This window comes from Chroicocephalus ridibundus, chromosome 6, assembly GCF_963924245.1.
Source record: "Chroicocephalus ridibundus chromosome 6, bChrRid1.1, whole genome shotgun sequence".
Classification (NCBI taxonomy): Eukaryota; Metazoa; Chordata; class Aves; order Charadriiformes; family Laridae; genus Chroicocephalus; species Chroicocephalus ridibundus.
The window spans coordinates 34,629,370-34,645,608 of NC_086289.1; the positions used below are offsets into that span (position 1 = coordinate 34,629,370).

At 41.1% G+C, this 16,239-nt stretch overlaps 1 protein-coding gene across 1 annotated transcript in view; it reads left to right on the forward strand.

Moving 5' to 3' along the window:
• Positions 1 to 797: 797 nt before the first annotated feature.
• REEP3 (receptor accessory protein 3) overlaps positions 798 to 16,239 on the forward strand; it is a 42,767-nt gene continuing 27,325 nt past the window's right edge. The window contains exon 1 of the mRNA XM_063339165.1: positions 798 to 881. Within this exon, the coding sequence (XP_063195235.1) occupies positions 850 to 881 (32 nt within the window). The 5' untranslated portion in view covers positions 798 to 849. The remainder of the gene's footprint in view (positions 882 to 16,239) is intronic.

Below are 16,239 nucleotides of genomic sequence, written 5' to 3' on the forward strand. Positions count from 1 at the left end.
TCTGAGAGCTGGGGAAGGGCTGCGTCCTTATCTATCCCCCCCATCACCCATGGCTTGGAACCCTCCATCCCACAGGCTGGGTCAGCAAGACCAACCATATGGGACTGAAAATCGAATCAAATTGAATCATTTTGGTTGGAAGACACCTTTAAGATCATCAAGTCCAACCGTTAAGCTAGTACTGCCAAGTTACCACTAAACCATGTCCCTCAGCACCACATCTACATGTCTTTCAAATACCCTCAGGGATGGCAATTCCACCACTTCCCTGGGCAGCCTGTTCCAATGTTGATAACCTTTTCCATGAAGCAATTTTTCCGAATATCCAATCTAAACCACCCCTGGTGCATCTTGAGGCCGTTTCCTCTTATCCTATCTCCTGTTACTTGGGAGAAAAGACCAACCCACACCTCACTACACCCTCCTTTCAGGGAGTTGTAGGGAGCGATAAGGTCTCCCCTCAGCCTCCTTTTCTCCAGGCTGAACAACCCCAGCTCCCTCAGCCGCTCCTCACAAGACTTGTTCTCCGGACCCCCATCAGCTTCGTTGCCCTTCTCTGGACCTGCTCCAGCATCTCAATGTTTTCCTTGTAGTGAGGGGCCAATACTGAACGCACTGCTCCAGGTGGGGCCCCACCAGCGCTGAGCACAGACCCGTACGTGTGAAGCCCAACCCCGGTCACCCCGCACAGCCACAGGCCGCCATCACACCCAGGCCCGCCGCGCCCGCGCCCGCGCGGCCGCCAGAGCGCGTGCGCGCAGCCGCCCAGCCAATGGGGAGGGGCGGGGAGGGGCGGGGCCGCGGCCATTGGGGCCGGGCTGGCTGAGGGGACGCGCTGCTGCCGCTGCGATGGTCTCCTGGATGATTTCGCGGGCCGTTGTGTGAGTGCTGGGCCGGGGGGAAGGAACAGGCAGAGTCGGCCCGCGGGGGACGGTAGAGGGGAAGCGGCTGGTCGCCCGAGGCGTGGGCGGTCGCGGGGCTTCCCCCGGCGGGGCTGGGCCGGGGGCGGCGGGAGGGAGGCGGTGCCCCTTTCTTCCTTCCCCCCCGTCCCCCTCAGCTGCGCGGCCGTTAAGCTGCGCGGGAGCACGGCCTGGCCGCTCCCGGCACAGGTGGGGCGGGGGGCGGCTTCCCCCGGTGCGGCGGGGGCCGGCGGGGCGGGTGTCGGGGCCGGAGTGCCGCCGTGCTGTATCAGCCGACGGCTTGGAAGTGCTGTGTTAACGCAAACCGCTCCGCTTGTAGGAATTTAATCACCTCAGAGCGCTTTTTCCCCCCACACCCCTCGCCTTGAAAGGGGTGAGGTAGCGGGAGCGGCGGCTCTGCCCAGGAGTGACACCGGTCTGGCAGCGGGGGGGGGGCTGCCTGGCGCCTCAGAGGGTCGTTGTGCTCCCAGAAGCCACCGCCAAACCAGCCCCGGGCTCTTGGTGAGCACAGGTTGTCTCTCCTGGTCCCACCGTGCCTCTCCGGCTCTTAGCTTGTCTCCTAGGGCTGTAGAGCCAAGAAGCTCAGGCTGCTCGTGCCTGTTACACGTAAATTGTGTCCATTGCTTGCAAATTGAGCCAAATTACCCTGTAAAGTCTGTTTGGTAACTGTTTTCCTTCCCAGCAGAGCTGAAAGGGCTGGGAGAACGCTTGGGAGTGTGAAATAGGGGTCTGTGGTGAGTACAGGTCATCAGCTGATGACGAGATAGATTGGTAGGGTTTTGTGAGTCTTTGTAAAGTTGAGTTTTTGTCAACCAAAGGGGCAGACTTTCTTAGGTGAAAAGTACTATCTTATACACTGTCTATAGCTCTATGTGAGAAAGAGTAAACTCCAGTGCAACCTTTGGTCTTTTTTTTTAGGCATTGTACTTCATGAAACCGATGGGTTATTTTGCTCATTTGAATAATATTCCCTAACAAATGTTGAGTAATATTTGAGCAACTGAGTCTTCTTCGTGCTCCTTGCTGAGTAGCTCTGTGTCTGTGGGGGCCTCAGTGCTTACTGGGTCGCTTGAGCTGAGATTTGCTGTGTGTGACTTTTTACTAGGCAAATGAAGTAAATCTGCTCACAAAGCAGTCCAACAAACATGCGAATTAGTGCAAAGTCTGTAGCAGGAGTGTATGACTGAAAGGGCGTAATAGGATTTCCCTGTTTTGTTGGTGAGAAACATCCCCCTTAAGCTGTCTAGTGTAATTTCATCTGAAAACTTAATTTGTTGTCATACTTCTCATACTGCCACGTACGTTTTCCTGCTGCAGTCTGGTCACCTAGATAAGTAGCAGTCCTCTCCCTGGCCTCCCTGAGACTTGTCAGATAACTGAAACTTGCAAAGTAGAGCGTTGTGTTCCAGAATTTGCAAGGACATGACATTGGTTTGGAAGAGGGAGGCTGTAGGAAGAATTGCTGTTTGTGTACTCTGTCAGTGTGGTCTTTGCATGGGCAATACACAGCACTAGAGGGAAGACACATACACTTGCTTTTTGTATGTCAAATGTAGCTGCTGAACCTGTTTCTACTTCGTTATGTAAAAGCACCAACCAGAGAACTTATATTTTAACAACAACTTAGACTGCGTTGATTGTAAAGGTAATATCAGTGATGCTGAGCACCTCAATTTCTAACGAACAGATTCTTGTGAAGATAGTTGTTTTTTTCCATTACATGAATTGCTAAGGGTTGTATTTGCATTTTGAGGATTAAGTCCTGTATGGACCTAACCAATAGCACAGGGAATGAAGAGAATAGCTACTGCTATCCACAGATTTGTTGCAAGAGGCAATAAAGGACAATGTATTGTGCAGTTCCATGTATTTTGGTTTTCTGGTTGCCGTTGGTCACTCATTTGTGTGCCCTCATTGTTTTTCTAAAAAGGGAGTCCTTAATATTATTTATAAATCCTCTCTACCATCTTGTGTCCTTGTTCCCTAGCTGTGGGACTTAACTAGCTTGCCAATGTTCAGCTTCCCGTGTAGGGGAAGGCGTTCAATGAGAACTTAGACAGCTTCAAGACTATGGTTTAACTTGGCTTAATAGAGAAAATTCAGGTGGAAAAGGAAGGTAGGAAGTAGCACAGAAGTAGATGTGGTGTGACATAAGAGGTCTTAATTTCAATGGTCTTGCGACTGTCTTCCGTGTCCTCTTTTCTCAGCATCCATTATGCTATCTTCCTCTATTTGATCTGTTTTCCTTCCTGGTCTCTTTCCAGACATACCTGTTCCAGTGGCTTTGTTTCTCTGACTTGTGTGTCATGAGTTTGGAAGGCGTGTACTACCTTTTCCTTAAACACCATAAGAAAAATGGAAATATTTTTAACCACTACGTAGCTGCTGAGACCTGAGGTTCTTTCTTACTTATGTAATGGTTTAATTTTGGTGTGGTGACTTTCTGTTGTATATGAGAGCTGCTGATATCATACACTGTCCGTAGCAAGTCCAAGAAGCTCTGTTGTTGTGTTTGGGCAGCCATCAGGAATACCTGTTGTCGTGACTGGAAGGAGCAGCAGTTGTTCTGGCTGCAGCAGCATTCTCCTCTCCTGACTGACATACTGTTTTTCAGGGCCAAAAGAGCAGCAAAATATTAATTTGTAGGTGTGTCACAGTGCCCTCTGCTGACTTCTGACGTGGAGGACTTGTCCTGACACGCATGTCCCAAGCAAACTGACTTCTGTTTGAGAGTTTGTAATTTGGGGTTAGTCAACTCCACTAAAATAGTTTGGTTAAAGGTTTAAGGAACTAGGGAATGGAGCTAGTAGAGAATTAGAATTCTTAATTGCATGTGAATTGTCTGGAGGAGTCATGCACAGGAAACAGGGAGTGGTTCAAATTCACTGTTCCACATAATAATCTTTGGTGAAACTTCGTTTTAATGAAATATTTTCCCTTTGCTCTATAAATGCTATTTTACTTAGGTCTCTAAACATGTGAAATACCTTGTACTAATTGCATGTCTTCTCCTTTCTGTCAGGAAGCAGAAGATTTGAAGCACGTAATTAAAACATCCTTTCATTTTAAAGTTTTGTGTCTATGGGGTGCTGCTGTAGTAAGTATAGGTCGTTATTAATTCTAAAGCACACTGGCTATTGCAACAGTTTTCAGAGTGATTACTGCAGGGTTTTTCCTTTTTTCACTTCCAAAACCAACAAGAAGATAGTAATTTCTTTCAGAGTCTCAGAAAACTTCTGAAAGTGGTAAACCTTGTCAAATTCTTAGTCTTTAATGGTGGGAATAGCTTTTTAAATTTGTGGCTGCCCATCTTATTAACTTCTAATAGAGCTTGTTCCTGACTTTTAGTTTGCTTTGATTGCTCATTCTTCTCATTTGTAAGCTCTGAGCAATTGTGTACACATCAGTTGCTGAGACAGTATTTAATAGTAAACACGCTGAGTACTTGTCAGTCACAGCCTGGTATGGATGAGATCAGACTATCCTCTTGTGCCAAGCAAAGATGTGAAGCATCCTAAATACAAAGTAGATGGCCATTTTGTTCTTGCAATCTGTTAAAGCAGACTGTCTGCTGTAATCTGTTAACTTTTTTTCCCCTCCTCACTTAAAAAAATGGAAGTTCCCCCATCTGTGTTGCTTTGCAATACACTCTCTACCCTCATGTTTAAGTACATGTTTTGTTTTCAGTAAAGTTGGTCAGCAGTCATGACTTTTGGAAGGGAGTTGGAGTGGATGTAGAGGATGTATTTGTCTTGAGTACTAGTAGTTACTTTTCTGTCTGTACTTACAGTGCGTGCCTTCCCCAGCCCATTTTAGAGCATTGCAAGGAGCAAAAGATGTAAGCAAAACAAATAAAAGATTCAGCCAGCGTTCCTTGGTTCTAATATTAGATTATAACTGTAACTATTAAGTTGGACAAAGACTGTGCCACGCAGTAGATGACCTGAAGGTAGGTAGTAGTATTAGTCTCTTTCAGCTTTTGCTGCTTTACAGATTAGAGCAGTTTCTTTCATTGTAGTTTCCGAGATGTTCTCTTATTCTATTTTTAATACTTTTGTTGCTGTCGTTCAATGTTTCCAAATATCCAGCTACCCCTAGAATTACTAGGCATCTGAGAACGGGTGACTGAAGCCATAGCTTGGATTGTTGTCAGGAATATCTCATTTAGTGTGGTGGTGGTGTTTTATGTAACTGTGTATGCTTTGTTTGTAAACCTAGATTGTGCCTTGCTCTTGGAATACATTTAATTAAAAGCAATGAGTGCAAAAATATTTACCCTCTGGTTTGCTAATCAACATGCTGTCAAATGTGTTGTCTTGAAACAACCATAATTTGTCAAATGGAATTAAGTAAAGATACCACCACATGCTGTGTGGAAAGAGTAGCTATCTACAGCCTGATCTTCAAGTCAGAAGGGCCATTTGTAGGAGAGCTGCTTCAACTGTTTGTAGCCTGCTCTTTTCCTGGCAGGATGGTTCCAGCTGAAGTATGAAGGATGTTCAGTGCTGTTGGATGCTGCATGCCTTCCGGTATTCTTCCAGTTTAAAGGCCTATAAATTGCTCCTGCACCTGTGAGGAAAGAGGAGTTGCTGTCATAGTGTGAGTGACTGAGATGGAGAGATGTGTTGAAATGTCTGTCTGGCCACAGAACTGCAGAGATTCAGTCACCATGTATCAGTTATCCTTGGCGCTTCGTGCTATGCTTAGACAGATTTCACTGGCCTGTTGCTGGGAGGGGCCACCCTCTCCTTATTCTCTATTTTCCACAGGGTCCAAAAGTTGCGTGGCCGTAGGGTGAGTCTGGTTGTTTTTTCAACCAAAGTGAAAATTAGCATGCTTGAAAGAGGTTACTGTTTTGTTAGTTGCACTGAACTGCACCAATTCATGCTGCTGTTGTGTAGTTGCTAGGTAAGTGCTGTGCCGAGAATGAAAAGTTGCAGGATGAAAACAGCATTGGTTTTGGCATCAGCATGTTACCAGTGTGGTTGAAACATACTCTGAAACTACGTTCTTCACTTGAACATTGCTGTTACTCTTTCTTGTAGCGAAACTAGTTCCAGTAATAACAGTGCAGCTGTTCTAATCAAACAAGGTGTCAAATTTTTTTAAAGGGTTTTAAATTTTATAGGTTGAAATCTGTAAGCATATGTAAGTCTAGGGATTAAGTATATTGTCTTGTCCGTGTGAAAGTTTAAAATTATTTACATAATTGAGCAATGAAGTCATTGGAGCACTTCTCTCCAATAGTTCAGCTTCTCACTTAGGCGATCCTAATATGTACAGCAAAAAGTGCCTGCACACTAAACTTGACTTGTAATACCTATTCTGTAAGTTTGTGCAATGCGAAATTACTAGCTTTGACAATTTGTTAGAAATAAGTGTCCCCACTGCCTGCCTGGCATACCTTTCTTTAAATCAGTGTTTGCCACACAATCTAGCTGCTCTTTTCTCTCCCGTGTTTATGGGATTGTGTAGATGCAGAGCATGCGTGGTCAGTGTTCACAGCCTGTGGCAGGCGGGCAGACTAAAGCTTGCTCAAAACAGATGGAGCAGAACTAGAGGCGTACTGTGGAGTCTGACGTTCTTACTTAATGATCTTGGCATGTGCTCTGTTACAAAACGTGCTGAAATCCACATCTGTGTCCTATGCATTGTAGATAAAGAAATACCAAGAACTGCATGGTCTGGCACAAAAGGATGTTTCTAATTAAAACAAACAACCTCCACTCTTGCATGTTCCACAAACCAATGTCTGCTTTCATGGAGCATATTTTAGGCTCTTGACCATTTCTGCAACCTAGATAAAATGGCTTGTCTTTCCCGACTATTTGGTATGTAGAGCCAACTCCTGATAAGCTCATGTAGGGCTGAGGAAGATCCCAAGCCAAATTCTGATATTAAAAAAAAAAAAAGTTGCTTTGGCTCAATACTTTTAATGCTTGATAATAAAGTATTAAAAAGTACTATGTAAAAACATGTCTGGCAAAAGCCCCTGTTCTGGTGCTTGATGTGTAAAAAAAAAAAAAAAAAAAAAAAAAAAAAAAAGCTTTATCTAAGCTTTTTGATCCCTTTTATTCTGCTTTTGAAATTTTGGAATTTCAAAACCTGCGCTATTATGTGAAAGTATTTGGCTTTTAGAGAAGAAGGTATTACAGCTGAAAACAATACGGTCTGTCGTGAATCTTTCAAATTTTAAAGACCTGCCAAACTAGATTGTAACAATTTACTACTGGAGAAATGAGATGAGGTGTATGGCGTCTAGGTAGGAAAGATTATTGCAGGTTTTTTGCTGTCTAGTCTGACTTTAAACGTGACTGGCCTCAGTGGCACTGAATAACCAATCTGATGAGATGCTTTTGGACATAGGGGTAAATCAAACACCCCAGAGTGGCTGAGTCTGTATTGAGCTTTTTGTCAGCTATCACTGTTACTTTCCAGTTCACTATATCACTGACAAAATATTAGGGCGTTACTTCTGTTTCTGTTGTGTTTTATAGCTAGTCTGCAAGCATTGACATGGAAGTGGGTTTAACTAGATGAATGTTTTCCTTGTGTTTATCATCTTTGAAATATTGCTCACGTATCCTGAAGACAGTTGGAACTTGCATTTGATCTTGAAAACTAAGTGCAATTTCTTTCAAAAGCCTTTAACCCAATGTTTAAATGCAAGAATTCACAAAGCAGAATTTTTCCTGAAGTGAGAAGTCTGACATAATGTTTTACTTTCTTCCGTTAATAAAGCTGTTGGAACTTGCAGTGCTTGAAGGAAAAAATCAGAAAACAGTTTGTGCTTATGCCTTCCTACTACTGTCTGGTTTTATTATTTCTTCCTCTCACCTTGTTTTGTAACTCATTGATCAAAACCATGGAAAGGAGAGTGAGGAAAATGGTCACTAGCTTTAGAGATATCTTAATTAGTTTTGATAGTATAGTAACATTACCTTAAACTCTGATGTTTAAAAATAAAAAGTTTTGGCTTTGTGCTCTTGCACGCTTTTGTCTGCTGATCTTTTTTCCCAGACTAGGACTTTGTTCTAGAGCACAGGCTTCACTTATGCCTAAAAGCATGTCTAGTTTTACTCAGTTGAAGTGTATTTGCTGTTGTACTGTTTTAGAAGCCAGAGAAGAAGCTGACCTATTCACATTTTTCAGCAGCGAACAGCTCAGAGTTTACTTGGAAGACAATATTATCCACCCTAAAATACATGTTTTAAATGACTGCTTTGGCAGTCACTAGTTTGCCATAGATGCAACGTAAGCATTTTTTTACTGTTCTGCATATAGAACCTTGGTAGGTTTTTTTTGAATAAAAGTTAACCTTGAATGCTTGAGTCAAAATGGAATTTGCGTTTGTATAAAGAGGATAACGTGAATCAGGCAAATTACCTTTCATTGGCATTTAGCAAATGACATTTCTGAAAAGGCATACTTATATTCTCTCTGTATTTTCTGGTTTCTTAGCCTGTTTATGTATTACCAATCAACCATATTTGTGTTAACAGAATTCTTCTCTCAAAAATGAACCTTTGGTTAATTAGCATAGCGTGCGTTATCTGTTTTTAAGAACAAAAGCTACCTCTCAAACTACTTTATTAATGCATGAGTCTCTAAAGAAAAGCCAATAAGTGATTAGGGTTCAGAAGGGAGGAAATGAAGGTATCTTTTAGCATGGTATTTTTGTCATTGAGGTTAAGTTACTAATACAACTACGTGAATAAGTTTGGTAGAGATTCTTCATTTTATCAATTCTTGACTTGCTTTCTAACAGCATATTCACAAAGTTCTCTAAGTGGTGATTATAATTGAGGAAACACGTATACTTTGGAATGACAAGTCCAGATGTTATCCCAACAGTATCTGCCAAATACAAATTTCATAGAAGAAGCCTTTTCCTGTGTACAATGGGAAAGTTTGTTTTTTTGAATGTTCTAAGAGGCTTCAGGAATACTTTTCTGGGTCATAAGATTAACGGAATTGTCTGGAAATCAGGGACGTTAAGGCAAAAATTGAGATGTAAATACCTTCTCATGATCAAAAGCCAAAAAACCCCAGCTGTCTGGGGAAGAGAAGACAGGCTAATTTTTACTTCAGGAGTTGGTGTTGTGTGGTTGCACTTTGTTCTTTGCTCGAGCTCTTGTCTTTGTAGCATTTTCTTGGGAGAGGCAGGACCTTGAGGCTGGTCTGTGACAATATCTTTGGATTTCTAGGATGTGTAATGATTTAAGTAGGAGCTTTCTGGGCCTTTGGGTTATGAAGTTCACTTTTCTCTCTAAAATAGACAGCCAGATTAATATTCTACATAGTGTGGCCTGTAGCAGTGCTGGACACTCTTTTTAAAAAAAAAAAAAAAAAGCTGGATACATTGGAAAAAAAAAACCCAAACTAACCCATATGATGAATGTATGGTTACATGCAGTGTGGTTTGTCGTTCACTTACAAATGGTTCAAAAATAAAATGTGGTTTTCCTTGAAACAAGCAGAAGCAATTCTTAGTTGGGACCACTCCTATTTTAAATGTTAGTTTCCTACAGCCAGTTATTTTGATGTTGACAGTGCTCCAAAAATATTGAGAGAAGGTACTCTTAGAGCAGCAAGCAATGGGATGATTGTGGTTTTTAACTTGTGAGATTTACCAAAGTCTCTAGCAAACCAATGTAAGGTGAAAAAGCAAAGTTGACAAGGTAAGAATCCAAGTGGAAATCCCTTTTTTGTTAACTATATGGCATTTCAAGGTATTGGAGGGAATGAGTGTAGATTGTAAGTGGTAGCTGAGGTCAGGATGGGGAAACTCCAGTCCAGTGGCTAGCTTTAGAGCCACTTTCCAAAGCTGAAGAAAGCTTTAGATTACAAAAATGGTTGAGAATGAGCATGACTTTATAGTCTTGAGAATATAAACTGGTTTTCCTTTAATACTGAATAATATTAGAAGTACTAGATTACTGAACTTACATAGTTTGAGTGTTGGTGTGTCAAGTCACTTTTTCCTTATGCAGCTGCTGACACAATAGTGCTTGAACACTTTAATACAAAGAATTTCTCCCCATCTCGTGCACTTGAGACTTGGGTGTCTATATTGTGTAATTATTAATGGGCTTCCCATCATGAGTTCCATAGCTTGATTGAAGATACTATAACTTAGGGTAAATATTTCCAAGTTACGCTAACGAAGAAAAAGCTGGCCTTAGGTCCTTTCAGACAACCAAAAATTTCTTTCCTATCACTGAAAGAGATTACTGCCACTGAAAATACTGAGCTGTCTTGCTTTGAGACTTACATACAATAATGAGTGAGGCTACTTTAAATATTAGAGTTGCTGTAATGAGAATGTATTTTGGGGTTTTGGGTGTTTTGTTCTGGAGATGTTTATGTATTTTTGACAGCATTTGTTCTAGTTTGTTCCTATCAACTGCCAAACTTTTGTCGCTTAGTATTGCTGTTCTTCAATTATGCTATCTTACTGCTTCTGTTCTGATTTCGTGCTGGATAAAAGATCATCTTCATATGCAAATCTGATTCTTACCTGGTCATTTCACCAGGATTTGCGATCTTTTAGATCTTCAAGAACTGAAGCTTTAAGAATTATAAACACATTTTAAAATGTCCATGATTTGTCAATACTGAGATGATAGTATTTGCTTTATTCTTTTATGTTAGCTTTGGCTCTCTAAACATCCACCTATCTTTGCTTGTTTCAAAACTTACTGTGGCACAGAGCAGAGAAACTTTTGGAAAGGAGTGGCCAGTGACTTTACATGAGTTTGTTGAAGTTATTGTAATGAACAATTTTTCAGTGTAACAGATTAAAATGGAAGGTGTTTGCAAGGTCTCTCCTGGATTCTTCTACAGTATCCTTGATATGAAGGACTTCATATTCTTATACAGAAATTAAGACCTAATTAAAAAGTTGTAGGAGCTTCCAAAACTATTTTGAAGACACTAGATGCAAAGCTAAGAGTAGTAAGTAGGTAAATAAAAGGGCTGGTGACTTTTTTACTTTAATTTATCAAAGCTGAGAAACTAAGTATCAAATGCATACATTACTTTAAACCTCATGACAAAATTAAATACCTCATTCTCGAATTAGTAATATTCGTGTTAATCTTGTTCAGCACTTTATCTGCATTAGGTGCTCATCAGAAGTGTCCTAAATTGAAAGGATCGCGTTGCTCGTGAGAACTGTATGTGTAGGTTGCAGAACCTCTGAAACTAGTAAGTATAAAGAACTTCTTCAAAAACAAGGAAGCTCACAAATGTGTTTCTCTGTCAATCACCATTATTATGTAAACTCTTCTAAAGCATAATCACCTAAAATAGTGTTTATGCTATGTGACAGTTTCTTTGAATGTCCAGGTAGGTAGTATCAGCTTTTATCTTTAACCTTAAAAATTAATTGTAGTCTTAATTGTGTTCCTGCTCAACTTCTCCATGGAGCAAGTTTATCCATGCATGTCTAAACAAAAATAGAAAATATCTGCTGAAAATTAGAGTTGCTTTGACTTTTTTAAAAGAAAAAAAAACACAAAACAACAAAACCCCCACAAATTAGCCAGTTGTTCTTTTCTGACATCTTTAATCCAGCTGTCAGTCCTTGCTGATCACTAAAAGAAAAGCACAGTTCAGTATGAGCACACGTGTTTTTCTTTGAACAAAGTCATGCCAGACTCTCTTAAGAGCTGTGTGAGAAGTTGATGCAGTCATTCCTAATTGTTGGCTAATTCTCAGCGTACAGTTGTGCTTCTGCCTGATGCCACAGTTGGCTACTGTGAGGCCACAAGGACTTTGCTTTCAGTGGTAAACAGTCATAGCAACAGGTGAAAGCAGGGACTATTGAAGGCAGATTTGAAGGAAGATAATTTATTTGATGTTTAAATAAGCATGAGCAGCTTTGGAAATTAATACTTCTTCAGCAGGGCTGAAATTCTGCTATTGAGCTTGAGGTAGGAGCTAGGTGAAAGATTTAAGTTCTCTAATAAGGGTTGCTCTGTTGAAGGCTTTCAGTGTTTGCTCTTTATCACGTGGAAGTGTTATAGATGCATCCTATTTTAGTTCCTTGGCGTGGGTACTTGGAAATTATGAGCTCACCTGCTGACAGTCCAAACACGTGGAGTTTAGTAATTCTGTAAACAGGAAATAGTACAGGGATAGTTGGGGTGCTATTACAGTAGTGGTCAAACACAGACATTAAAATAAAGTGACGAATAGATAGGCATGCAGAGAAGTGACTAAGAGTTTTATAACAATTTCTATCCCTACTACGTTTTCTATTTTGCTCTCTAGTACTAGCTTTTTGGAATTTTCTGTGTAAGAAAGGCAGGTATTGTTTTTGCAATGGAGAAAAGCTGTTTCCATCAGAGGTGACATGATAAGGGCATGACTAGACAGAGGCTCCAGCAAAGGCTTGTGTAATGTACCAGATTAGTGTCTTGAAGGGTAGTCAAACATTTAACCAGGGCTAACGACATTGGGCAATTCACCAAAAAGGAAACAAATAAACTAGTCAGATAAGCCCTCTAGGTGTAGCATAAAGAAAAGTAAACAGATGCGGACATCCGGGAAGGATTTTAGGCGCTCCGGACAGGCTATGAACCCTGGAGTACCTAACCAATGGGAAACAGGAGGGAAAATTCATCTGGAATTAGGAAATAAAAAGATGTGTTTCAAGAACCAAAAGTGTGCCTACTTGTTAGGTTACCCATTCTTGCAAGAATGTTTAAATAAAATGTGCTTCGTATCGATCACTGCCTGAGCTGTTGTCATTGGATAAGGAGCGTTTCTCACATCTGTTCTACTGGGTTTGTTGGGCCTTTTGACTATGTTTTGAACAGGATTTGAGAGCTGTTGGGTGTGTGTTTTTTTGTTTTTTTTAATGACATGGTGATGATATCTCCAGATTTATACCCTTTTGTTAAAATACGCCTAGCCTGTCCAGCAGCACAAGAAGTTGTTGGTTGGTCCTGGACACAAGTTTTGGACCCCATCTCCAGACATAGGCATAGATTCTTCTAGTGAGATTGATATGCAATAGCTTCTCGCTGCGTACCTCTGCACTGTATGTGAACTATATGTGAACAGGGTGTGAGTTGTTTCACAAAGTTTGTGTACCAGTAAAGCCCTGTCAACTCTGAAAAGAAAGTGACTGGGAAAGCTGTGGTGTTAGAACACTGATGCAGCTTGTCCATGTGAAAGACATTCTCCAGGCTGACTCCTTAGAGACAATAGCCTGGATTTTACTTCGGGAATTCCTTTTTAGCAGTACCTTGTTCCAGACTGCCACAGGCCCCTGAGAGAGGGCTGCTATGACACACATGCAGTGGGTTTGTTGCTGGGAGAGTGGGACTTGAGGGACTAGTTTGGGGTGTATTGCTGGCTGACTGAACTGGCTTAATAGGCAGCAAGTTGGAAATTCAAGGTTAATTCTCTTTGAAGGAGGTAGCGTGTCTAATGTGTGTTCAGGGATCAAGATAATTAAGACTTCTCTCTGATATTTATTGTGTTATGTAGGGTTTTGTAGCAGCAAGTAGAACGAGTAACAGGTGTGAGAAACAAGTTCCAGTCCGAATGAAATAGGCTCAGGCAGAATCCTCTGTGAAGCACATTTTTATTTACGTTCCTGCAAGAGCGGGTGACCTAGCAAGTAGGCACCCTTTCAGTTCTTGAAACACACCTTTTTATTCCCTAATCCCGGCCGAATTTTTCCCTCCCCTGTTTCCCATTGGTTAGGTACTCCAGGGTTCACAGTCTGTCCGAGCTGCCTAAAATTCTTCCCGGATGTCCTGCCTCTGTTTATTTCTCTTTATGCTACACCTAAAGGGATTATCTGACTAGTTTATTTCTTTCCTTTTTGGTAAAAGACTGCTCAATGTCATTAGCCCTGGTTAAATGTTTGACTACCCTTCTAGACACTAATCCAGTAGGAATCAGTTTGTCCTTTTGTCTGTATGATAAGAGATGTTCTACAAGCCTTTGCTGGAGCCGCTTTGTCTTAGTTGTTCCCTTATCATGCCACCTCTGATGGAAATGGCTTTTCTCCTCTGCAAAAGCAATACCTCCCTTTCTTACACAGCCAACCTATAGAAAATGCTACGAGTTTCTAGTGCTTTCAGTGCTTTTTGAGCATATGTAGGAAACAAAAGGAAATCTTTGGGAGGATGCATTTATAGGTGAATTTTGCTTAAGGTAACGACAAGGAAGGAAAATTTTTATTTTGGACTCTGCAGAGAATTTCTCTGCAGACAAAATGGGTTGAAGGTTTGAATGTTCTCTTGGCATCTAAATCTTGTTTTCTCTTGAGAGAAACCTGGTGACCCTATGCAAATAAGCGATCAGTCTTACTGATGTATTTTGCCCGTAGGTACATCAGTACTTCTGCACAGATCCCAGTACAGAACACCCCTTACAAAAAACATTTTATTCTAATTTTTTTGGTGTGCTCATATTAGACTTCCTTTAAGGTTCAGGCAGGGCTGTTTATCACGTTGAGAGAACTTGAAGAGTATCTGGCAACAGGTTCCCTATTTGGGAGTAAGTCAATAAAGTGGTATTCCATTAGCATGAGTGGATAGGGTATGTCTAGTGAAGCTTTGCTTTGAAAGAAAGGCTTAATTGTTTCCTATCAGACTGCTTGCAATTACTATACTTGGGTCTTACTAAATAAATGTTGTTAACGTAAGAAATTCCCACTTTCTAGTGGAATTGGTGGGGAGGTCACTTTTCTGCTTAAAACTTTAAGGTGACTTTCAACTGCTTGAGCAATTGCATTACTTTTGCTTATGTTGTGCTTTGGAAGAATCTGGCAGTTGCTTTTCAGAATTCCAGCTTCCTAAGCTGGAAGATTAATAGCCTTTTTGCTCTGCTCGAGAACGTACTTTATCTGTCAGTGCTTCTGGGTATACTCTTTAACTGTTGAGACTTTTTTTTTGTATGGGTTTTGGTGATATTCTCTGTATAAGAATGCTGCAAAGATTTTTAACAGATCTGTTTCTGATCGCATTCCTGCCTTTTCGTAACTGTAATCTGCTAAAGGAGTTGCTGAGTTTAATGCTTGCTACTGTTAGCAGATATGTTCTTTTAATAGGATTTATGTGATTTCCACTGCTCCTTGCACAAGGCAGGGGGTGAAAGAAAAAGTAGAAAACAGTTTGGTTTGAGGTTGAGGAGCTTATCCTAATGCTCCCCCGTCCATGTAACAGACCAGCATTTTGGTCTAAGTGTATTCTTTATAATTACTCGAATCCATAGTCTTTTAGTGTAGATTGTTATGGTTAGTGTTGTATATCTGAATGCTGTCCTGTAGCAAAATGAAACTAAATTCTGTCAGGTGCTGGAGAGAGACTTTAGCGTAGTCCCTTTCAAAAACACTCAGGACAAAAATGCCAGGGTGAGCTTTTGTTAGTCTGGACAGTAAAAACCTAGGAGATAGCTGGCTTAGTCTAGAACTTACTACCCAATTGTAACCCTCAGGGGGTGTTGGCGGGCATGACTGAGAGTCTTACTTTTTCCATTTAATTGCAGATTTTTTTTTTCCTCCTGAATAGAATTCTTACAGATATTCCTTATGCCTTATTGTGAGCTTGAGGGTACCACACAGAGATGCATGGCAGCTACAACTTAGTGCATAACTGATTAGACTTACTGCTTTATAGCCAAAATAAAAATAAATCCATACTGCTTATCTTTTATGGGAGTGGCTTACAAGTATGAGTAGCATACAGTCTAAGCAAAAATGTTTGTTTTTCCTGTGTGTGCTGATTGAAACCTCAGTGAATGGATTGTTAAGGAGTATGGCCATATATCTTCCTTTTTAAAGCCAAGAACAGCCATCCAAAGACTCGAGCATTGTTCTTCAGACTAGATCTCAATCTGCTATTTAGTTTCCATTAGCAAACTTCCCTTTCAAGAGAAATCTTGCTCAACCATAGCATGGAATAGTAATTATAGTTCATATAGAAGCAAAGCAGTACTAACAACATCAGACCTAGTTTCTGCGTAGATCCAGCAGTACAGTTAAGGATTTCATACCACGCACAGAGCTGGGAGTCATTTATATTACTGCAGGTATTTCCATGGTGTCTGACCAGCTCTTAGAAAAGCTTGTGTGTGTATGTGACAGGAATGGGAGATGCTCCTATCGTAACTTTCAGGTAAAGACTAGTATTGGGAAGAGGAACTGGGCATGGTTAGCAATTATGAAATATATCAGGTATTTATATTCGCTTCCGTGGTTTTGTGGAGCTGGGGAAGGTTCTTTTATTCTCCAGCCTGCCAAATGCTGTCAAGTGATCCTTCAGGATGTAGGTGCATGTTTCCCCTGTAGATGCAC